The following is a 26133-nucleotide window of genomic DNA, read 5'->3' on the forward strand; positions in this document are numbered from 1 at the left end:
ATATAAACAGAGAAAATATGAGACATCAAAGTGCAACACTCGTTAACGGCTTCCTAAATTGTATGCACAGGATGAACGTGTCAGCTTTTCACTCTTCTGTGCATAGCCCCCTCTACCCTCGCAACCCCGTCCATCAATCTCTGCTCAAGTTCCAACTGTCTCAGTCAGCAGCATCACCGACCAGTGTGCATTAATGTGAACACAGTGCAACATCAGATCATATTACTTCATGGGTGTGTAAAATGGCTGGGCCATCCATTTGGCAGCAGTAGTCTCCTTACCATCTTTGGCTGTGTCAGCAATCCCTTCTCTGCCCAGCCCTGGAGCTGTGGGAGCTCTGCCTGACGCCACTGTGTCTCTGTCGACCCCTATGGAGCGGAGCACAGGGAGGGAGGGATGCACAGCCCACCGTCAACATCATACACTCACTTTACAAGGTTAGGGTTGTAGTGGGACTTGGGGAGGGGAGGGGTTGAGGATGTTGAGAAAATGGCAGCTCACTAGAAAAACACAGTTGCACCTTTGCAGTCCCCATCAGCCGTAATAAAACAAAGACAGGTGGCTCAGGGGTTTTCGTATTTGTCTCTCCGTTTAGTTTCTCGTTTGTCGTAAAGTAACGAATTCAAATGCTAACACTGGATTTGGTGAGACAGAAATGTGGCCGAATCTATTATTTCTTTCATTTATTAAAACTGACGCGAGCACCTTCGGAGCCGGCAGAATAAAACCGAATGTGTGTTGATGTTGGCAGATTGGTGTGGGGACTGCAATGACCTTGGCAGGGTTTATAATGAGGGTTTCCCTCTTGCTCTCTGTGGGTAAACAAGCCTGTGGTTGAAGAGACAGAAAATGCCACAAATGAGCAGGAAGTCTGTTCGCTGGCTCTCCAGAGCAGGGGGCTTAAATGCCTGCAGCTATCTACAGATGCTACAACAGCCAATTTAGCAGGAGAAGAGGAAGAGAGGAGGTATGACCTCTGCCTTCATTTACTCTTTCAGAGGGATGAAGAGCGGGAGTGAGGGATCAGATGGGAGGAGGTAGAAAAGGCAAGGGCTGAGTAATGGGGAAGACATTTCCAATACTTCAAAGAAAAGGAGAGACAGAGGTAGGGGAGGAGGAAGAGAGTCTGTACATGTTCTGTTGTCAACGTGTCTTGTAAACTTAGGCAGGAATGCATAATGGAGGTCTAAATGAGAGTGAACTGTCAGCTTCAAAAGAGAAAAAGAAGATACAGAGGGGCAGAGAGGTCAGGGTGGAAAGGAGGACAAGAAATATAGCTTCTCCTTGCCGACTGACAGAAGCGAAAAATGCAGATTTTTTGGGATCGTATGGGGGGGAAAATCAGTTGAGCCACCTTTTGTTTTAATATGGCGAGGACCAAAGGGTTGCTATTGAATAGTCTGCAAATCTGACTGGTACAAATTAATGACAAACATTTTTTTTTGTGTTTCAGGCTTTTAGTTATGCTAATGTCAGTGTCATGCAGGTGTACCAAAGCCAGTAAGCGTGTATTTAAAATCATTTAAGAGAGTCAAGAGTGGGCAGTTGGAGGGATAGCAACTCACCCACATTAGTCACAACTTAAAACCACCACATACAGTATCGTGGACCAGCATTCATCTCATTAGGAGGGCAGAGGGCAACATACTCTACAGTCAATTTAAAACAAATGTCCCAATAAATGTAAAGTTAAGTGGCTACCCTGAAAAAAGGAAACGTTAGGCAGAGGTGAAACATCCAAATCTTTTTCACCCATTCTGCAAAGCTTTTTATTTACATTGCCGTGTGCCGCAGCAAGCAGACAATGCAGCGTTATCATAGCATGTACAAATGTGGTGATAAAAATGTAAGAAGCAGCAAGCAGATGTACATGAGTCAATTTAAACAGCTAACGCATAGTGGAAGGGTGCATAATGCTGGCAAAAGGAATATTACATTTTCTTAGAAGTGCATCTCATTTTGGAGACACTGCTCAGTGCTCAACCATTCGATAAAACAAAGAAAGTCTCTCTCACTCACACACACACACTTTCATCTTTCTTCGTAGTCTCACTGTCCTTGCGTTTATCACATGAACACACGTGTGCGTCTTCTGATAAAATCTCAAATAACACTGGAATAACAGCGCAATGCAATTACATTCACCAACCATTGAGATGAAAAACTGCTCATGGATACATTTTCAATTATTCAGGGAATACATTTCAGTCTGTGCTCAGATGCTGGGAAAGGTTATTATATAATCAATACACTCTATAACGCCATTAATATTTTATGCCACAAAAGTGCTTCCTGTCTCCTTGGGCTCCCAACCAGTGGTATCTGGGCACTGCATTTGAATAGGACGAGCCTTTTCCACCTCCAGCAGGGAAGATGTGTATACATTTGCTTTCCTCTAACACTGGGAAATACACTAGGCCCACACGCAGCTTCCATCCGTTTTAGTCTACCTTTTCCACCATATTATGCACAAGACAAGCTCACATTTCTTTTCTCCACATGCCTAAGACACCAGTGGCACAGTTTTACCAGAATTTAGATGACAAAGTCGTTTTAACTTCCGTTTCACGTTTATCCCTCCTGTTCCGCTTTTAGCCAATAAAGCTACCACTTTATTTTTCTGGCCTGGTGCAGCCCCCCCCTTCTCTTACAGAACTTAGACAATCAATTTACCCTGACTTGGCCAGGATAGATGGAGGCTGTAGAGACTGTGGAGCAGACAGTATGCTGCAGGATCTCTCCACTGATAGACACACTGCCTGGCAGCTACAAAATGGAGCCAGCATGCAACCATCTGACTTTGCCTCATCATCTTGCTTTATATAATTTGCCATTTCCTTATGCCTTTTCCAACTTGTTTTATTCTTTAAAATACTGACCAGTTTTTAAAATGAGAAACGACTGGATAAGGTCAAATTCTGGATTTGCTGTCAGCTACAGACACACTGCTAATTACGTGCCCGCCTCTTGCCACCACAAAGCAAACTTCAATTCTCTTTCAGTCTGACAAACTGAAACGGAATTGGAGTTCTTACCAAACTGACTTAGACACAAAGAGATTAATACGACTTTACTATCTCAGTTTCTCGGCCAGTCGAGTTCCGTGTAATGCTCTCTGTGCTATTGATTTTTATTTTTCTCTCCTCTCCTTTTCTTCCTGGAGATCTCTCTCTCTCTCTCCATCTCTCCACCTCCACCATCCTCTTCCGAGCTCTGAAATGTCCTGCAGGTCAGACGGATGCTGGGCCGGATCAATCAGGGAAAGTAATCTGGGACGCCTCATGCACGCAAGCACACACACAGACACATCACAGATACTCACCAACCCACACACACACACCCTTCCTCTGTTGCACTCTGGCCTGCCTGCCTCCAGTCTCATTGATCTGCATCTACTTTACCAAATGGATTCTTCTCTTCTTCTATCCTCCTCCACCTCTTTTCTCTCTGTGTGACTCAGAATAATAAATGTTCCAGACCGCGCGAGACGTGTACGTAAGCAATTTTTCATTTAACTTTGGCTTGACTTTTTTATCCCTCTCTCTTCTTTTTTGTGATGTTTCAGTCTTCCAGTGAGATCGATGAAGCTTTCCCACACACTTCCTCGCAGCCCCTGGGTAATCAGCACATACTTGTGTAAGGTCAGAGGTCAGGAGATGATAGGATAGGGCCAATTGCTGTGGGGTATCTCAAGATCTACATTTCACAGACAATTATAGGACGACCCAGTGTTCTTATTTTTAGATGATGAAGCTCTGATGTATTCCTCAGTATCACTTGTTTCTGAGAGTCTGGCTGAACGTAAATACTGACACACTTTGCATTTGAATGTATATGAAGGAGTCATCTAACTTTCTCCACTCTATTCAGATTTATCTGGTCCAATCACTTATATGTAATTTTGAAATGCATATTTTCCATACAGAGAGCATCCTTTAAGCACAGAGACTCTGAGGACCTGCAGTGCTCTATACAGACGTACAGTCATTCTCATTCACACACACAGACACACACGCCAAAGTCTCCTTTGCTCAACCAAACTGTAGGCGGAACTGAAGCCATTTGTCCACTGGCTGAATCCCAACTCTGCACCAACGCATGCAGAAAATTGGTGAGCATCTTGACTCTGGAGATGACACTTCAATTTGTTGAGCTCCAGTGACTGGTGCTCTGCAGTTCATCCCTTGTGGGCGCATGAGATCAGCTGGACACCTGCCTAGCTGTTTGGCTGAAGCCTGGAGCACAGGGGACCGGGCCTTGGAATTGAAGGCCTGGCCTTGCCTGTCAGTCCAAGTCCCTGTCCCTTAGCCCCAGCCCTGGCCTCGCCTCTCAGGTCCTCATCACAGTTCCTCTAGTTTCACACCCGTGCCAGGGCTAGTCCCTTGCCCGATGCCTTTGACCCCTATTTCTCAGCCCTGAGCTGCAAGTCACTGCAGTGCCATCTTCCCAACAGCCGTCTTCCCCTGAAGGGCATCAAATCCCATGAACAGCTTCCCAGCCTTTGTTCCACTTCTAGCTAGTGTGGCCAGCACCTCAGCTTCCAGCTCAGTCAAATCAGCAAGATGTCTCTGCTGTGCATCACTGTCTGTCCTGCTGTAATCCCTGTGACTGATGGGAGTGATCATTGTCGAGGCCCTAAGCTAGAACATTTTGGTGGATTAAAGAGGCTAAATCATGGTCTCAGCTGCTACATTTCCATTTCCATCCTTAATTAAATGTAAATGTGGTTAAAGGTTTTAGTGGAGATGGTATCTATCTAACATGTGGGGTTTATTCACAAAGTAATTACCTCGTTTCCATGGATGGTGGAGAATAGGTTTGTGTTTGTGATCCCTGATATAGCTGTGATTTAACATGACACAAAATGTGTCCATCCATTTTTAGAATACGAAAATCCTGTTTGCAATGGCTCGGTTAACATTTGGTTACTTTTACAGACTGCGGCTCTTGTGACACTGCAACAGAACCTACAGCAGCGCCATGACAAAGACTTGTACTACTCTGAGTTGCATTTCAGGGAAAAGCTTACGTTTCTGTACAACACTCATTTCCGTGTTGAGCTGAAACTGCTTTTCGCCGGGTGGGGACGGGGACAGAGGACGCAAAAACCGACAACGAGGCAGGCAGAGCAGGCGGGCTCATCTGACTGAGTCAGCATCATGTGTCATGAGCGAGGACACCACCTCCACAAGTAGCTGGCAGGTGAACGCGGCCACGCACCTGTGCAGGCAACCAGCCATTTTAGTGAGATTGCCTCCTATCTTTAGCAAAACACACTAAGGAAAACTAGTGCATACATAAACAAACATATGGCATCATGCACAAATACACAAGATTCACTCAACCTCTCAAACATTCTCCCTGTTACTGTGCCCACCTGCACATGTTGGGTCAAAAATAAGCAATTCAGCAATGTTACGGTATCGCAACCTAACGTGTATTACTTGCTTGCACTACCTTATAGTCATGCTAAAAGTAACCTCCCCATAAGGGGAGACCAACAGAATAAGAAACTTGTACACTCCTCTGACTGAACTCAATTTTCAGCATAATTCACAGTAGTGGGTCTAATTAAAACTGGTTTGAGGCTGTTAGTCATAATATTGGCTTTGTTTAACAGGTATTTAAAAAGCTATAAACAGCCTGGGGGTATACGATAAGAACAAAACCTACAGCACAGCACTTACAGAGAGAACAAGGGAGAGACAGGAACACTTGCCTGGCTGCTAAGCAGAGGCAGTGCTCGTCCTAATCTAATCACTGTTTCCCCCATCAGCTGCATCTCAGACACGGCCTGCCTGTGTGCGTATGTGTGCACGTACGTGCGCGTGCGTCTGCCTTGCAGCAAAGGCATAGAGCTAAATCACATAGACACCGAATGACCGTTGTACTCGAGAATTCATTCCACAGCCCTGGGTACTATGTGAGTGTATGCTGGTGTGTATATGCGTGCGCTGAACTAATCTGGTTATTGATTCGACTCTGAACCGGAGCTCATATAATCAAATAGCTGCAAGGGAAAAGGACAGCCGTCCGTCATCTGTCTTAATGAGTAAACATTTTGATGAAGGCAATGAATAACTCAAAGCTACGTGTAGAGGCAGAGGAGGTTACAGCTTCACTGATAGAGTGACAAGCTGAAACTTTACAGCAATCCAGTGGCGGCTGCTCGGTAATCGTCGTCCTATGCTAAGCGATATTGAAATAGCAAACTATTTCATGCCTATTTCACGCATATGTACTTTGCTCTTTTGAGTCTTTGGTACAGATAGAATCTTGGCATCATTTAAAGCTTTTGTTACATTAACTACCATATAAACCTAAAAAATAGCCGTCTTTTGAATATGCCTCGAGTCTGATACCTTAATATTTCAGTCACTTTTCTAAAACTATAAAGTTTCCCCATACTAGTAGCTACACAGTCAGTCTGGAGTTTGACTTGTCGTCTGTGAAAGTCTAATCTCAGTTTAACTCGATGTGTGAGTGGTGCAATCATAAATGGCTTCTACTGCAGCACGAAGATAGGAGAGCGAGACACACAAGCCTACATGTATACCAGCACAGCTAACAGATGAGGCCTGCGGCACACCAGCTAAACCATTAAGTGTGGCGTGCATTCAAACGAACAGATTAATCCCCCCTACTGCTACGTAGTGCAGAGTAATTGAAAATGTCTACAGGAGACTATCTCTGTTCGTATACTGTGGCGTATGCTTAGGAGACAATGTATAGAGGGAGGTGGCTGATTGCCACAGAAAATTCAGCAGCAGCGCTTTTTAGTCTGACAGAATGTGCCTGAGAGCCGTGCATCTACAAGATAGCATAAATCTACCTTCCTACCGTTCCAATTTTCTCTCCCCTTTTCTTTTCTCTCTGTACCTCCAGTATCGACTTGACAGGTGCTGATCATGACTAATCCTGACGTTTGTTGGTTACGATAAGGATCTGATGTACCATATTCTTCATTTCCATCAAGGTGTACTGTTTAGGAGGGATGACATTCCTCTCAATTGTTAAGGGAAAATGCGTTTACTGTAATCATCCGTATTCCTTTCGGGACAAACAAATCTATTATCAGAGATGCCATCCCAGATCTGCGTGGTTAGCTCGCGCTGCTGAACCTATGCTGGGTAAGTATGGTTGATCTCGGGGAAAATAGCCTTTTTATCAACCTCTTCTTCCTGTGTTTATTGTATGTATATATATATATATATATATGAGCAGACGCTGTAGTTTCGTGTGTTAGTTTTAGCATACACAGTGGCCCCTAGCTTTATGAGTTTATGAGATTTCCTAGTGTCTTGGTTTATTCCATATGGCAACACTGGTCTTTTTCTACTTGTGTTCGCATTGCTACTGAAGATAACTCTAAATGACGCTGTGTGGGATTCTGTTTTTGTAGGCCTTAATGTGTCTATTACCAGCAACAATGGTGCCATTTTGTAGCATGTTCAGTTGCATGTTCAATCTATAATTCATCTGGCTACAGAAATATATAAATGTTTAATATGTCAGAGGCGGTGAGGCCTGTCGAAAGCATGACCTTGAAACGTCCTTTAAACATCACACGGCTACAGCACTGGGGCCAGTTAAGCTGCCAAAGCCAAAAAATAGGAAAAAAAACATGCAACGTGTACACACACACTCTCACTCTTACACATTCACACAGCCCGTCTGCCTGCTGACGCTTTCCACTGCTTTCTGTTCCCTTTTTTCCTGGGATGCAAAATGCAGATGAGACGAGTCAGCCGCTTGTGCACAGTCTCAGGAGAAACTGCCAGTCAAATCCAAACATCTGTATGAATACCAAAACACACAGGGTACAGTGGAGGATGAGAGAAAGAGAAGGAGGGGCGAGGGACATAGAGAAGATGAGGGAGAGAGTGGATCGAGTAGAATGAGCAGTAAAGTAGCTAGGAAAGCCAGTGTTCCTCTCTCTTTCTGTATTTTTGACTGAACAAAGAGCCATATACACATGAATACCTCTTTCCTCCCACTGTATTTTCCATCGGGATATTTATTCTGAAAAGCAGCGATGCACAACAAGGGCTCGGTCCTGTGTTTGCTAGTGGGCTGAGGCACTAACACTCCCCAGCTGATTATGTGTCTGTCTGTAGCAGTTTGAGCTGCTGCCAAAGGAATTAGGTCTAGTATTTGTGAATGCTGTTCCCCTCACAGCAGAATGCCTCACCATGCCTCTCAAATTTCTAGCTTTTTTAAAAAGGAGAGGGAAAAAAAACATTTTAAATAAATGAAGGAAATCACTGTGGAAGCCTATTAAATTTTCAACGTGACCGTTTTGTGAGTCTTCATGTGTGTTTAGGCTTCGCACAAAAGGAATATTTAAAAACCAAAGCGTGCTAATTGGGACAGAGATTGTTACAGCAGCTTCTTATTCAAACAGGCTTTTGGCTCATTAACTGCTTCCATCCAGCTTTTGTTTAAAGAAAAGTGGAAAAGACATTTAAAGACAACAAAATATTTTTCGATGTACCACCAAAAAGCTGATAGATTGCATAATGTCGTCACGCAAAATACGCTGGAGCAGTGGCACAAGCTCTTGGCTCAAAGTAAGCGCAAACCCAAATATCCTGGCATCTTAGTACTGTTATGTCACATGCAAATCAAATCTTTACTTTTGAAATGTCAGCCAGCTACATATTTATACATAAATGGGATGTGTTAGTCTCAAGGGATAATAAATATTTTGTCAGGGGTAATTCTGATTTCCTTTTTTTGTGTTTGTGTAGGGGAGGTAATTGTATCTTTTCAGGTGTACGACCTGTTTGGTCATCACCTTCTTAAAATATTACACTATCAGATTTTAATCAGGAATATTCATTCCTGCAGAATCTCCACAGATGCATACATAGTTAAACTCCTTTTCTCTGGTTCACACATCACTATCACATCTATCTAAAAGTCTCCTGAGAAAACTCTCTATAGAATGTTTTTATTGGACTCGCTGCACTAAAGTTGCCATTATCCTTGCTGACTTCTCTCTACGTGTCTCAGCTTTGATAAATCCTTTTTAATGTGCCTGAATGGGTCTGGTCATTTACACCTACAGCTAGAGAGGCGGCACAGACAGTATGAGACACAGTAACACCTACATACTGTATATAAACAACACCACGCAACGCACACAATGTGACCATTTGACATTTCATCTAATTACTGTGGATGTGAAAAACCTCTGCCTGTAAAAACTGAATCAACAACAGTAACAGCAGCACAGCCATAACTGTGCTCTCTTAACACGACAAACAGAAGACCGCCATAGGCCTTCTGCTTATTTTGCATTTGTCCTTGTCTAAAGTAAACTTTACGAAACTTGGTGAGAAATTAGTGCTGACAAGCAATGCATAACCAGGGACAATACAAATTTTTCACTTAAACCTAAAAGTCTATTTTTTATCTTCAGTATAAATTACAAGCTGCTAGTTTTGATAAATCCTCTTAAAAGCAAACAGCAAATCAGCACTGACCCAGAAGAGGAGTTTAAAGGAAGTCAAAGAAGGCTGTTTTTGGGGGATTTTGTTATTCTGTGACAAACATCAGAGGTCCGAGTGTTCAGTTTCTCAGCTTTGTAATAAGAGGCCCCAAATGGTGAGGAGGCAACTTTCAGTATAGAAGCAAATTATTTCACCGAGTTGAAATATGAAAACATATAAGTTTGAAAGTAAAAAGAAGAAGAAGTTTAATTTTTTTGTTATCATTATTATTAATATCTGTAATTAAATATAGTTACAAAGGCAAAATATCTGTGAATCTGGTAATAGTGTAAGATTAAGTTTAAACCCCGCTATGATCATGATAAAACCAGGAACAGTTAAAGGTCTGGTCAACAGTAAATAATGCAACGCAAACATTCACATTAAATCTGGCAGAGCGGATGTTTGTGTAAAGACAACTGGAAAGAAGATTAAGAGGCAGCTGTTCCTCTGTCTGAACCACTTCACCCCTCTCGCTTTATGTATTTGCTTGGTCTCTAATGAGGCTCTACTTAACAATGTCACTCTCCATCTGTACACGTGTCAGTCGGCCCTCTGATGCACACACGCAATCAAACACAAACACACAGAACCAGTCGTGCAGAAGCGCATGCTAACCTGTCACTGAACTGATGAAGCAGTGTTTCTTTATTGTCTGTGTAGTTCTAGTTCTGTATTTGTGAACTTATCATCCACATATTTTTCCTCTGTGTCTGCAAATCACTTGTATTGTTCCTTCAAAAACCTTACATGCTACATACTCGTACACCTATCTGTTCGTGTCTCAGGTCTTTGATCTTCAGTTGCATTTAAATTCCCGAACACATGGTCAGTGCACTGTAGCTAATAAATTCCTCATACACCCCGCCCTATTAGCATTGATGTGTAACCTTCGAGCTTGTGGTGTTCTGCCTCGGGGTAATAGAGCCACTGCGCATTTGTGTGTATCTGTGTGTATTTTTGTAAAATGATGGCCTGTCTCTAGAGCAGGTCCCCCACTGGTTCCCATCAGGAGGCTTCATGGCTGCACACTCATCTAATACCTCCAATACTAATGAATATTCCACTTTTTCACCCGCTCTCTCACTGGTCCTTGTCATTCACATTGTGCGTCCACCTCTTCCAAACTAAGTTGTGTGTGTATCTACAAATTAAATGCTGCACACGCTTTCTTTCACACCCCTACGTTTGTCTTCTTACGTCGCCACTCTACCTGTGATACAGGCCTCTACACCCATGCTACACTACGGCTGCCAGCACGCCAGCTAGTGCCCGTAGCTGCGGCACCTAAGGAAGAGTCGCCTTCCTTTCAATTAGCATTTTGATTACATTCCGAAGGAAAACTAGCCGCTGAACGCAAATAAAAAATGTACTTGCTGACAAATGCTTCTGTTGTTCCTAGTGGAAATACCCAAGTGAGTCAGTCCACTTTGATGATGGCAAGTGAACCATTTTGAAAAAAGATAGATGCTAAATAATAATAATAATAATAATAACTCTGTGGTTATAGCATTGATGAATCGGCAACGAGGCTCAACTTTGTCTTTCTGTTTCTGACAGGTAAAAAAAACAACTGGGAATAAAATGGCTGCTAGTTTTATTAGTCTACCTCTCACTCTGTCGCTTGAATGTGATGGATGAATGGGTAAATGGATGTAATGTTAAAGTGAAATTCAGCGAGAGCAGGCAAAGCAGAATACTTAAACAGCTTGTAATCATCACTCCCGTGCTGACAAGTGAGCTCACGCACGCACATGCACGCACTTACACATAGCCGAAAGGGGCATAAAACTTGAGAATGAGGGAAAGAATGCACGACATTATAATCTATTGTAATCCAGTCATGCGCGTAACTCACACACCTACTCCCATCTTTTCTTCAGCTCTGGCACAATACATGGACAGCACACCCTCGGACTGTCTATACAAGCGGCGTGACAGATAACATGGCTACTCATTTAACTTACATGCAGTACTTTGCATAAATGAATGGCAAATCCACAAAAAAGTCTAGTTTCCTTACCATGTAAAAAGACATTTAACCCTCAACCATGTGCGATCTACCTCTGCAGCACTATACACAGGTAAATATTTCAGAGTGGTGCAAAGGCTGGAAAAACAGGGGACACCTACACAGCCCTGACTTCAACATAAAATGGGTGCTGTTCCCCTCTTTTAACCCTTCCCTCCCTATTTCCTTACTTCTTTTCCTGCCTCCGCACGTTTCTCATTAGCCTGATATCCGTCTCCGTCCCTCCATCTGCCTCCCTCATTTTTTCATTCTGCCCACGAACCTACAGTGTAACCCCCCGCTGTAGCCCTCGTCCCCGTAAGAAGGAACTTAACATTCTGCACAACAATAGTTCAACAGTATCGCAGCACTCGCTGAGCAAGAAGAATAATTCTGACTGACTGTGGGTGGACAGTATATCTACAACTACAAGCTACTCAGCTCACTATAGGATGCTCAAAATTAACCAGCAGTTATCATTGTACATTCAAGTACAGTGGCAGGCTGCCCGTAGCCTTCCTTACCATCTTAAACCCATTCCACTCCATTTGGGAGATGCTGGCCGTTGTCTCACGTTCTCTCTCTCCTCACACAACAGCTACAGCAACGCCTCAGAAAAGAAAAATCTCCTACTCTTTTTAAAACTCTTATTCTCTTATTCTCCTCTGACACAGTCTCCTTATTTTTCCTCTCCTCTGCACTCTTCCTCTCTGCCTGATTCTGAGTCTTAGCAGCGAGCAGAGAGCAGCGTGCTAGAGGTGTACGGAGCAAACATCGCCTTCTTCCACAGATGCTGAGAGCAGAATGGATGTGAGTGCTGGGCTGCAGTAAGGCTCTCCCTCCTACCACCCTCCCTCCTTGCCCCCACCCCTCCCCTCCTTCCCACAACCACCTGCCCATTCGCCTGCTCAGCTGGAAGGTCAGAGCCCGCCCACGCCCACTCACCCCCCCCCGACTTTCTTTTAGAGTCTCTGATTGGCTTCTCGGCTTGCTCGTCAGCCCTCGGCCTCCCCTCCCCTCCATCAGTGTTAACACCTTCGCTCTCTGGCTGGCTCCGAGCCCTCCTCGGCACACGCCAGCCGCAGCCCGGTTTGGCAGAGAAAAGGCTCTCTGAATCCCAGCAAAGCAATCAATCGCTGCTGAGGTCTGTCTGTGCTTGAGTGAGCAGCGCGGAGCAGAGCGCTTACAGCCTCAGGCGCTATGGTAATAGGATGCCTGCGCAGCACTGTGTATATAAATTAGCTATTACTGGGTTGCATGTTAAAATCCCCCGTACATTTATATGACTGTGTGTGCATACAGGCCATCGCTGTCTCCCTCACTCCCTGTCTCCCTACTTCACACGCAGACACTTACGCACACGCAAAAGTAAAGTTTTTGTTTTAAATAATGTTCGATTACTTTAATGCCGATTTAGACCCTTTAAACCTACGACGGCTTCAAATATAACAGAACGAAACCACGAACACGAACTCGCGGGAAGTCGGCACACACCTGTCCAAGCAGGTGTGTCCCAAAGAAATGCAAGAGAAAAAACGTCTTTAAACGGGGTAACTGTTGTAATTTTGTTAATTTTTTTTAAAGTAAGAAGCTCAAAGAAATGTTGTCCCAACATTTTATTATTGTTATTATTATTATTTATTTATTTTACCGTTGCGATAGGCTACATGGTCACAGTGAAATAAAGCTCATGTGGCACAATAAAAACACAAGCGAGTACTACGACATCTACTCACCATGACCATTCTTGTGACGGGCTGTCGGTGTCGGTGTTCTCGGTACTATAAAAGCCGGCGAAGTCAGGGAGGAGAGTGGGACAGAGGAGCAGCGGCTTGTTTTTTAAAGGGGATAAATGAACCGGGGTCGTGGTGTAGTGAGTCTATAGGAAAAAAAGGAATCCCCAAAACAAAACAGAAGCAAAACCGCGCGCGCGCCTGTGTGTGTGGAAGCCCCCGGAAGCCCTCGGCCAGCGCAAAAACACAAAAAGGCACTCCCCTTAAAACAAACACCGCGTCAAGAGGAAGGAAAGCAAAAGATTCACGGCGAGCAAACACCGTCTACCTTTCCCCCAAAAGCCATTTACGGATTGTCCAGTCATCTCGCGCGTCTTCTCCCATTGGCTGCGGAGGTGAGGACGGGGCGGTGCGCTCGCGGATGAGAGCCTGGGAGGCAGGCTCGTGTGGTCCACGACGCGGGATGGCATAGAAGCATCGCGCGGGGAGACAGGTGCCAGGGAAGCTTTTTTAAGGAGGGTTCGTGTTCGCATATATGCACTACTTCACTGTTGATAATTATGCGCGAGTTGCACGCTCTCTAACACGTGCACGGAGGAGTGTGTTAGTACGAGCGCGCCTGCAAGGTTATTTGCATGATTGCCGCAGTCGTCAAGCCATGTGTACACCTCTCCCCCTCCTCCTCAGAAGCCGTTCTTCTACAGTTATTTTACTGCAGCCGCATCAACCCCCCCCCCCCCAAAAAAAACAGAAAAACTTCCAAATTACTCTTCTTTAAAAAAAAAAAAAAAACCCTACAAACTACAATCAAACTACAATCTAACCATTAAGCAGCAGGGCACACATCCCTGGTTTACTGTGTTGAAGAGCGAGCATATTTAATCAAAATGCTGCTATCATATCAAATTCATAATTACTGATACTGCCAATTACTCTGACAATTATGATAATATTCATTACAGTTTAGTAATAATGAATATTAATGGGTGGGGGCAGCTAGCTTAAACTGTCTTTGTCAAGCCCCAAACCTGCCTCAGGTTGATTTTGTCCACCTGGCCTCTAACTCAGGCAGACAAGAAGAGGGAGCTCTTGCTTCCCTTTAACACAGTTACCTTGCAGGCAGAAATTCTTGGCTGAAGCTTCAAACCAGGCTACATACAAACACACACACATACACACGCATGCGTACAATCAGAATGCAAATACGGAAACACATGTTGCTTGACACCCTACTATACCTATTAGCACACATAATATATTCGCATGCACACATATTCTGGCTCCCACTCTATAACACATTCAAACACCTTATGTTGTCGATGAACATAAAGCCTCATTTGATATTGCAGTGGCTATATCCTCGGGTTGCCAAGAGATCAAAACATCATCAGTTTCGCAGCACATTATCATATTGTTTTTCCTCGTGTTCTATGCAGCAATAAGAGGCTGTCAACTCTTAATCTCCTGCTGTTTTGTTTCAACTAGCCTTCAGCTATGCGAGGCCCAGCAAACCTAATGGAACTAGTGGACATCCATTAAGCTAAGAGAGGTATCTCCTCATCTTGCAGCTCAAAATATATCCTGATACAAGACTCCAGTATAATATACATATGTAATCTGAAAAGTTTGAAAGCAAATTGCTTTTATTGATTGTGTTTAGTATTAAAAATGGTAATGGTTAGTTACAAGTCTCTATCTACTGATTAAATACAACGTTTATTCGAAAAATAGTGGTAAACAGTTATTTAATCAACAAGGGACCTACAGTCCCACTGGACCACCTGGCACTACTTTTTGACATGTCAAAGCATTTGAGAATAACAGCACGGGTTATTATTTTCAGGTCTTAAAGCCAACCATCCACTGAAAATCACGTGAATGTGAGTTTTTTGTGTCTGAAACTAAATTACAACCTCTGCAACACATGAAAGGGCCATATTCTACATATATAATCTACTGTAAAAACACAGGGGACGCACTATACACACAATAACTACCTTGACACCAGAAATAACACTATGTGTATTTATACAATTTTAAATCGGGATTTTCAACCATACACTCAAGTAGGTTGACAAATTAGCTCCCAAATGAACACAGTGGAAAAAATAAAACACTGTTAAAAACAGGGGGAAAAAATGTGTTAGGACTGAACTAAAGCTTCCCAGTTTCTCTGCTTCTTCCCTAACGTCCACCTGTCTGTTTAGCTACAACTAGCTAGCTAACCAAGCCATGTGGCTGACATACTAATGAGAAACCTTACTACGCCTTCCATTAGGTCGGAGCAGTAGACATGCACGTGCACAAGGGGGAAAGATGGGCTGAACAAGCTCGCTATTGTTTCAGATAGAATAAAAAAATATGCTGGCACTTGCAGTCTGGAGATTTGTACCGATCACACGGTACATAACATAAGAGAGGCAGAGTAATGTAGAATGAAGCACAATGAAAATGGATTAAAATAGAAGTGCGTCTCTGTCTCTCTTCCTTTGTGATGTGCTTTTTATCTTTTCTGCCACAGAGCAGAGAGAAGCAAAATTTGCAGCTGAATAGTACAGGCAACAAACCCTCCGTCTTCTATCCATCTTTTATCCTCCTGCGCTGACCTTTGAGTTTAATAAAGGCTTTGGGTAGGACCCAGGAAAAGACATTCTCCACCCCACAGCCTTTAATATTCTTGACCAAACTGTGTTTTTATTGTTGCATTTTAATTCCTTACGGTAAGGAGTAGAAAGTCAAATCTATGGCAGTGACTTGCATACAAATCACGCCTATTTTTTTTTTTTTTAAATTTTGTCTATGTGTTTTGTCAACTTTTAACTGCCAGTGTGTAGAAGCAGTAAAATAAAGTGGGTGATAATTTTCTTATTTCATAATAGACGGTGTTTGGAGGTTGTTTTTCTCTCCACTGTAATATAAACCAAATAACCTTTTCTCTAAATGAGAATATGATTTGAAAGTGAAAATAGTCCCTCGCAGTTGTCTTGCTTTGTGTGTCATTTTGCTAGATTGCGCTACAGGACAATGATTTTAAAAGGCAATGAAAGTGACTACCAGCTATAAACACAATCTGTTCTTTCCCGTGCGCGGTGTTATGGAGTGCGTGCAGTTTCTGTACACAGACGCATATCAAAGACGGAGCCATGTTGCTGCCATACTTAAGGACATACACTGAGCATTATAATATTGTGCGTGGACAGATGGGGGGAGTGGTTAAGATACTCTATCAAGGGCATTCATGTTGAGATACTCTCCAGATTGGATATTACAGTACAGCTCATTATCTCGTGGATCTGGCCTGTCTTTATGTACAGTTTATGTCTAGCGCACATAAACTGCAATGCAGCACTGGATAAATTTAAAAAAGCAATTAATGCTAATAACTAAACGGGCTACTCTTTTTAATTGTATTTCCATTTTGTCATACTTTGCACAAAAAGTGCCTAGTTTTGATTGGATGCATTATTTGGCCTTTTAGATGATGACTGATCGCTAAATCGTTTGTAAGCAGATAAATGATATTTCTTTCCTTTTGCAACATTTTGAAATTTAAAAAGCTTTTGTGGCTATAACCCAGCAGGGCCAGCCACACTGTCAGCAATGTGAAGCCCCATCTCGCTTATTGGCTCTGGCTCTTATCCATAAACACACACAAAAAGGACAGCTGATTCTAGGCATACACAAAAATTTTATTCATGGAGCGTGTCACACTCTCACACAGTCTCTGTTGTAGAGCTGGAGATGTAAGGCCTGCACCTCAGAAGTATTTTCATCCTGTGCTTCCAACCTGCTAATTCTGAAAGCAGAGAGCTGGCTAATTGTCATGAACTCTTCCTGCCCTCTCTTCAGCCCAGCTTCTCCTCCCTAAACCCCTTCTAGTCACAGACCTTAATGGATTAACTGCAGACTGCGTAGTTCCACTTACTCTTTTACTCATTCTGATTTTCCTGCACAAACTCAAGATGCTACATCTCTGCCACACCCAGAAGGATCTGTTTGTGTACGCGCAATGGGAGAGGTTTGCACAATTACACATACTAAAGCTGTGCTTACACATTATACTCTGGAAGCAGCCAACACGTAGCGTTCTGGTAACAAGTGTGAAAGAGCAGGTGAAGAATAGCGTACGCCGTATAGCAGGTTCGGTTTGAATATGCAGTGTGCAGACAGTGATAATTGTGGGTGCTCTCGGTTTGAGTCTTGTTAACTGTCACACACAGTGTTTCAACACCTGTCCTATGTTTCACTCTGCATAATAAGGCTTCTATTTAAAGGGGGAGAAGTGAAGATGCCAGTTGAGGTGTTACCTCAAAGTGCTGGAAGAAAATACCTTGATAATTAACAAGAGAAGGAAAACTTGTGTTTGGAAGGAAAAACTCATCTTCCGACAGAAAACAGTACGAACCTGAATTATCGCAGTATGGCAAAACACAGTAATTGAGGACAAAACGGTATTTTAACAGACCCGTGGAGAATAATAAAATACTTATCAGGCCTTGTTAATTTCGGTTTAAAAACATCCCATAATTCACAGCAGTCGACGCAGTAAAACAGCCTAATACATTTAATAGCTCAGCGCACCCTCCTCGGTGTGCCGTGGTTCACTTAGGATCTTTTTGATTTGCCCTTGAAGGATAGATTTAGTTGCTCTATTGAAGTTCTGGCAGTAGAAGCATCTTGCTGTGCTACTCAGACTGATGACTGCCTCTTTCCTGGCAGGTGTCCACCCTCTGCCGGTAACAATCAACAAATGAGAATCACAGCCTTCAGCTTGCCTGTCTCCAGTGACAAAATCAGCATTGCCGGGTCTAGCCACCAGATAGCTATTAACATGATAACATGCCTGTTTCTGGACAACAATGGCCAGTTTGGACTCTGCTGACTTTTGTTGCTTGGTTTAATTTTTAAGACGAGAAGGTTTACTTTCATGAAGAAATCGTACACACTATTTGGCTGATGCTTGGTAAGTCACAGATGCGCGGTGTGCCTACATCATCAGTCAAATCACCTCTTTTCTTTCTCCTCAAAAGCAGGCCCCACTGGGCTACAGTGCTCTGGCAGTTTAGTAATGGATTACAGCAGCTGGACATAGTCCTACCACAAAACCCGTGTCTATAAGCAGGACAAACAGAATCAACACAATGGCATCTTATTTAAGTGACCAAGGGCACATGATGTTAAATTATTTTGGAAGAAAAGGGATAAATGTACAAGAGTACAAAGTGAACAAATATTACAAATCTCAAACTTGCTGTAAAAATCAAGCACTTATCCTGCGTTCCAATGTAACCAAATCAAAACGAGTTACAGCCCTGTGCTTTGAATGCATTGTTTCTGATGTTGCTCGTGTAAATTTTCATTTTGAATGATCTTTTTCCTTGGAAAAACTAATGAGTAAATCCCACACTGGCCTGCCATTTACAAATCTGTTAACTCACGGTAACCTGATACAGAAAGAAGATCCCTCGAATGGCAGATGTTAACTAAATGTACATCACATTAAAGGCTTTTTTTTCCCCTCTTTGGTGAAATTGAGCTAATCTAGTTGGTGCTTTCCTCCTACATCCTCTTCTCTCCGTGTCACTGGGCATGATACGCAGTCAGCTTAACCCCTGCCTGTGTCACTCTCCCTCGTAGAAACTCCTTAGATCAGAAATGAATTCTTCACGCTGATCCCGGAACAAGGCTGTGCTGCATTTGTCACAGCCACTTTCTTCAACTTTAACTCAAAGCTGTTTGGTATGGCTGGAGCTTTGCAAGCTGCAGAGATGTGACAGGGGGCTGTTTGAAAGCGCTGTCTCTATCTGAGAGTGAGTGCTTGTTCAGCCACTATGTAAACTCTGCACTCTTACAGTCCTCGTTTGTTGTTTTAATTCAAAATCCCTGCTGTTTTTCTACTTCTTCTTTTTTCTAATGCGTGAAAATATCAGGAAATATACATAAATACACCAAATCTACACATGAATGAATATAAACCGAAGCTATTAAGCCAGCACTGTGATCGCCCCTCCCTTTTATATGAAAGAGATGATGGTCATAATGGTCTTTGAGGTTGTAACGGAACACAAATGAGAGATGGCTTGTGTAGGTGCCCAGAAAGGCTTAGCTATGCATTTGCTGTTGAGTCTGGCATGTGTTCTGGCACCGAGAGTGTATTCTCAACAGGACTCTGGTGGATTAGTGTCCATTTGGACAACAGAGTGGTCCACAGCTTGGGGTGACATTCAACTTCAGCAGGCCAACAGCTCTCTCAGTAATCATAAAGTTTCCGCTAGCTGTAGATGTATAGATAATGTAAAGATCCGTATTTGCATATAGTTGAAGTAAAAGATGAGGGGCAATCATTAGGACACCGAGCCGCACTCTTTCTGTTGATGTTGTGCTCTCTAGTATAAACTGTATGTGTAAAATGAAGCCGTAGTGTGGTGGGTCAGTGGATCATGGGGATTTATTGGTGGGCTCTGGGGCTGTGAGGATGGCAGCCCGTTTTGCGTTTGATCCTGGTCGGGGTACAGCCATGCTCACAGGGCGACCGCTGTGGTCCATCTGGTGGAGGCTTTAATCACAACTCCCCCCACTTACACACACACACACACCCTACAGCAACACAGAACGCGCAGTGTTTCCCACTTGAGGTTCTTTAATTGCCGCTGCTCACTCTACGAGCATTTTATGTACAATATTTACTTTTTGTCGTTTCTGCAGTCATCTTTCTGCAGAAACGAGTCCCCTTTTTTGTTAGGAACTCTGCAGTGTTTAAAACGTCATCAAAAACCCTACGCTATCAGATCCGCATAATTTACACCACTGTGGCTTTTGATAAGAAATAACCTTTCAGAAATTAGACACATCCACGGTCCTTCGTTGAGCTGGCCATCGGCACTTTGCACCAAAACATGCCCACGCCGCACAAATCCAGCTCTCCAAATGTCACTTCATGCTTAACCGCCCTTTCTCATGCTTGAAGAAAAGCGAGTGGGCAATGCACAAGAAAAACCCCACTGGATTTCAGTTTAAATGCCTACATGCTTAGAGACATGTTTCGGTTATTTTGCGTCGTTGGAGCATTTAGCCAATTAAAGAGAAAAAAGTCATTAGAAGCAAACAGTCAAGAAATTATTTTCCCCTGTGAAAATACCAAGACGTTGTGTATAAAAGGCACCAGGCACATTCTGTAGTAAATCTTCGCTTTGTAACATTAAGTCAGGATAAATAAATGTAATTCTGCGAGAAAAGATGTTAAAAGAACATTTTGAGAAAGCTGGTTTTAAAATGTAATAAGGTACAGATTATTAAAAAAGCAACACCTAATGTAAATATTTTAAAGTCCTGAAAGGAAAGCAACATATAAAATGTATAACTTTCCAAAAAGATATAAATATGATGTTACAAAAGCTTTCTACAGGTTCTAGATAAATCCCCATGATGTTGACAGCATTTCTGCCACTGGTAAATAGTCTGTCCAGTAATATTACCGTCGCTTTCTAATTTTAGAAGGAAAATATTGTTAAATTTCTGGTCCCGAAAGCCGTTCCTGTCCAACGACTTGGCAACCCGCCCTGGTATTCGAGTTTCAGGATAGAGCAATGTGCACTGACTGGCAGCCAAGAGGTGGTGCAAATTCAAACAAGAGAATCGATCAAAAGCAACACTCAAAATTTAAATTCATTCTGCCAAATGATCGGAGCCTCCTGAGTAGTAGAGACAACTTGTTGTAAGCCATCCTGCTGTTGAAATTTGGCATGCAAATTTATCACGATGGCTCCGCTGACCCAAGTCATCAGCGAATATCCCAAATGAAGTAAATTTTCCAATAACATGCAAAAAAACCCAGATTTTATATTCCCCATATAACCCTTTATATCCGCCAGTATGTTTATTAGTAACTGTGATTTAATTGCATAATTTTCCCAGATAGCAATTACATTTATTTTGTAACTCTCTAACATCTACCCAGTTACTTCACAAGTAATCATACATATTAAGATTATACAAGAAACACTGCATATGCTATGCTATTAGGGTACATTTATAATTAATGGAGGGTTTAGCAGATAAAGATGCTGCTGCTGTTAGTTGTTAGCCTTACTGCGGACAAAATATATTTGTAGGAGTTTTTTCAGTATAGCTGGATTTTGGTTGCATTTTATGCAAGCTAATCAACGGGGGAAACCCCCCCCCCCAATCATTTTTTTATACATTAAGTCAAGCCAACATATGCTCCAACTGTTAGAAACCAGTGAGCTGCTCTAACGTCACCGGTCATTCTTCCTTTGCGTTATTGCACGAGTCAGCCATTCATCATTTGTGACAACGGATACTTTGCCTCATCCCCGGCAATTAACGAATCGATGAAAACGTGTTGGCTTTGAAACCATCAATTTTGAGAGAGTAAAAAACAGTGTTGTTCATCAAAATGCCAGCATCTCAAACGCAGACAATCGCTCAAGTATCGGCACCATTTGTCAGCTCAGCATCAACAGGCGTCTGGCTGTCAACAATGAGGCCCATTTCCTCACATCGCCGATCTTAAAATGAGTTCTCACCTACAAAATGGGCAAAAAAAGAGACTATCTAATGTTCTTTTTGTAAAGGGGATTTTGTTTGCATTATAAATTTGTGTCTATTGTAAAGGAGAAGACTGAGCTTAAACCATCTGATGAGATTATCATCAGAGATGGAGGCAGCGCAGTAAAGGTCTTACACTGGCTAATGCGTCTTTTGTCAAGGTTTATAAGGTTGACATATCCATAGTACATTGACTGTCAGTTTTATAATTAATTCACTAACCCTGAATAATTCAACACACACAGCATAAACTGCTTTTTAAATGGAGAAATATGTTGACCTAAAATTACATTTTAGCCTCTGCCTTGGACTTCACTTCTGAATAGCATCTGAAGAAAGTTTCTATTTTTACATATTTATTGTTTGCAAACAGCAAAACACGAAGAACTCGCAACATTCGGGAACACAATAGCTCTTTCTCTCCAGTCTTGCCTGTCGCATTATTCTTTCTGTATTTATCCTCTTAAGCCAAATGAAATAACAGCAGCTGGATGTGAAAACATTGTCCAAGAGATGGAACAAATTTGTTTCTGAAATTAAATGTTTTATATTGCCAGGCAAAAGGGCAGCCCTGGGATTTTTTTAAATATTTTTTTGGAATTAAGGAAGAAAACTGAACAGCAAGAAGTGAGATTATTTCATTCAGTGTGCTGAACTGCATAAATGTGGCCACAGACGTGACGTAAAATCCGCACTACAATTTACAAGCCCACTACAGAATTATAATCCCCTACAACGTAAACTGTGATAATTGTGATGACTATGACTAAGTTAATCCATGTATTAAAAGGCTTGTGAGTCAGTGTGGGAATAACAGCAGGTTCTGCTTTACTTTCTGGTGGTGGGTGTGACCTTTTTTGTTTACATTTGAATTAGAGGACTACACGCTTCGAAGATGTCTGATGAATCTGAGCCCTACTACTGCCGTTACATAAGTGGAGTCACAGGTGACCTTTGGCTGGGCGTGGACACATGACACTGCAGCGGCCTATTGGTGGGGTACTCTATTGTTTGTGTTTAGTATACAGAGTGGATAAGCATGAAAAACAGGTGACAGTCAATGACGGTATGCAGCACACATTAACAGGCTTTCGAATGTGCTATGCTGTACAAAATAAAAAAGACTCAGAGAGAAAGAAATACAGTAAGGAAAAAAGCAAACAGTAGAGAATACACTTTGTGTGTGTGTGTGTGTGTGTGTGTGTGTGTGTGTGTGTGTGTGTGTGTGTGTGTGTGTGTGTGTGTGTGTGTGTGTGTGTGTGTGTGTGCATGAGCCTGCAGACACCTGCTCCATTCTGCAGTGATGGCTCCCAGCGGGACACAGGCTCAGCTGCTGATCACTAGGCCCTCCCTGCAGCACTGGTGGTCACTATACGTGCATACACACACAACAAATCTGAACCCTGCAGGCCCCCCTTGCATTGCCCCTCTCTGTGCTCCCCGTAACTGACACACCACATGTGCTCATATCAAGTGCAAACATGACATGATGCACACACACGCGCACACACATATACGTGTAAGCTCCACAGTTTCTGTTCCTGCGATGTTGCGTGTAAATTCTCTCGCATATTTCCGTCATAATGTGCTTTAGCCCCCCGCTCCCCCCTATAGCCCCCTATAGCTAAACAAGCTTTGCTAAAACAAGCACGGCTTCAAACCATATTATTGTGCTACAGTTATAAAGAGAATATTACTGGCCTTCTCGCTTTAGCACCTTTTTCCTTACACTTTTCATTCTCAGCTGCTTGGCAGATAAATTAATGGTTCAAAATATTATAAACCAGCAGCATTTGCTTTTGTCAGATCTCAAAGTTAATTAACTGCCATCGTACTTGTTTCGCGATTATTTCGGTCGATTCTTGCTTTTGCACATATCTCCATCTCCGTTTCCCTTCCTGTGAACGTTGTTTTCCCTCTGTGGCGTCGTTCAGTCTGCTGCACCTGTTTGTGCCTCAGTGACAGCAGGGTTGTGGAGCACAAATGAACTAATTTCCTGGATACAGAGAACACTGCAATCAAGTAGAGGGGAAATGCAGTGAGCGGCAGATGGAAGAAGCTAATCATTGTTATGAAATAGAGATGACCTCTAACTATCTGCTGGCTGTTAATATACCGTGGCTACACACGTTTGCCAACAGCTATGGTAGCCCCCTTTCTCTTCTTTGTCCCTCTTTGCTTTTCGTTGCTGCGTTGTTGATGAACGGCTTTAGGCAGCTTCTTTCTTTTTTTTTTTTCAAATGTTGAAACATTAAAGATTGGAGTTGTCAAACAAAGCCTTGTGTCACATAGAGAACAGCAGCTGCCTGCAGTGGGTAATCAGTGGAGCTTTCTACAAATTAACAGCATTCAGCTCTGAAGCACGGTGCACTGCAGGTTTTTAGATGTGGGCTTTTGAAAATTAGATTCCAGTGACTGAAAAATTGAATCATTTACAATTAAGTTTTTCTACACGTTATCTACATTTTACCTCCTTTGCCCAAGGTGGTCAACCAGGTCATTCTAGTGCTGTAAACCGATGTGGTGGGTGTGCTTACTCCGGCGTAAGAATTTGCATTTGAGTTTCATTAATTTTATGCTCCTCTGTCTGCTGCGTGTGTTCTAATAGATTCAGAATTTAATTTTTTGGATGCTCTCTTAAACACGTTGTCCTAGAGCTTCAAACGCGAGACGCAAGACTGTGAACATGCGCACACACAGGCAGAAACGTTTAGCACAAACACGCACGTGAATGCTCTAAACAAACTGAAGCTAAACAAGATATTTATCCATTTATCAAAGTAGTAATTTACACCAATAGAAGATCAATCCAGTGTCTTAATTTTAAATTGTAACAATATCAAACTGTTGGATTGATTAAATGACAAAAAATTTTGCTAAATAATGAATTCGCCTCTTTTTAAAAGGTAAAGCAATGTTTGGCTGCCGCTGCACAATTAAAAAGACAAAACAAATAAAAAAGCACCAAGGTAGAGGTTGCTGCTTTTGAGGCTCTACACACCAAAGCCACCAGAATCTTCCAGCACATTCATCTAATGTATGCAAATGATCTTGCTGTGCTTAATGAAGGCACCATTAATCACTTTAACGATGGTCTTTTTTAACCAGGGTAATCATGCGCAGGCATACACGCGCACGTTGTCAAACAAATACACAAGTGTATGCGCCTACCTAGGCGCTTGATCGCTCACACACAGACACACACACAGGGACGTGGCTCATTGCTAGAAACACACTGGTGGCGAATGTGCAAAATGCCCAAAACGAACCATTTTACTAGAAATGAAGCTATTTGTGATGAGGACCCGACTGTCACTCAGTTAATAATAAAAATGTGTTGAATTAATTTTTTTTTTTACGCTGTTTGTAAATTTTAATGCAATGTGCAATTAGTCATCTGCTCATCATGCTCCACCCTGCGACCGACTGGTTATTTCTTTCAAATTCCATCTAATAAGATGCTGATAACAGTCAAAAAAATGTTTACATGTCAATCCCATTCACATAATAAACTGAAGTAATTAGTTCCGTTGGTTTCAAGAAAAAATTCATGGTCTGGCAGCTTTATGCAAAGAGCTGATAACACTGTTGTGAGTCTGAACGGGCAGTGGGAAACACATGCTTTGTGCTGTGTATAATAACTAAGCACTGGACAGATGTCTTTGAACTGGCGTAAGAGTTCAAAGCAAAAAGGCAAAGTGGAAAAACAGTTTTGAAGCTCGGCTCCTTGCGGACGCATTTCAATGCTTATCCTCGCCGTGTATTTGCATACACTTGACGGAAACCCCTGGATACAGTCAGCAGCATGACAGTGGGTTATGAAGGCTTCCGGGAGGCTCTGGGGTGTGGATCTGAGCCAGTTTGAAGGGGAGCCGAACCAATGAAGAGCCCACAGCAGATTAGACACCCACAGCTTCATGTCGCTTTAATGCGGCGAGTCAGGGATTTTCTTACAGCTCTTTTGCCTAAACGCTCAGGGTTTTCTCATGCCCCTTTTTCTCTCTCGTTCCCGTTCCCCTGAAGTAATCGTTTCTATGTAAATTGCAGAGTAATGTTGACTCCAGCGCAAAATATCCCGACTATTTACAGTCTCTCTGCCTCCGCTTGCTAACGTGGCTTTCTCAGTCGTTAACTGAAATCTAACTGATTTGACCGGTCTTCTAAAATCACACACGGACTCCTCAGGGTGTTCAAATGCATTCGTTGAATGTCGAGGTTGTCGTAAAAAGTCTGGAATTTTAACAGCTGCGCTTATGGCCCTCTTTTTAATTTACTACACATCAATTAATTCATCGTCAGGCAGTAAGCAGATAAATGAATATTTTAG

The 26133-nt window shown here is 42.6% G+C and overlaps 1 protein-coding gene across 11 annotated transcripts in view; it reads right to left on the minus strand.

Moving 5' to 3' along the window:
- elavl4 (ELAV like neuron-specific RNA binding protein 4) overlaps positions 1-26133 on the minus strand; it is a 74379-nt gene that overhangs the window by 46283 nt on the left and 1963 nt on the right. For 5 of the 11 annotated variants that reach the window (XM_084920467.1, XM_084920465.1, XM_084920469.1 and 2 more), the window contains one exon: positions 282-368. The exons of 2 other annotated variants lie outside the window; for them this stretch is intronic. In XM_084920467.1, the coding sequence (XP_084776593.1) occupies positions 282-368 (87 nt within the window). Of the gene's footprint in view, positions 1-281; positions 369-12029; positions 12326-13241; positions 13593-26133 lie in introns of those variants that run through there. 4 more of the 11 variants (XM_084920473.1, XM_084920472.1, XM_084920476.1 and 1 more) reach the window with 4 other exon arrangements.

The sequence above is a fragment of the Perissodus microlepis genome, chromosome 23 (genome assembly GCF_051167445.1).
Source record: "Perissodus microlepis isolate ML-2025 ecotype Zambia chromosome 23, ASM5116744v1, whole genome shotgun sequence".
Classification (NCBI taxonomy): Eukaryota; Metazoa; Chordata; class Actinopteri; order Cichliformes; family Cichlidae; genus Perissodus; species Perissodus microlepis.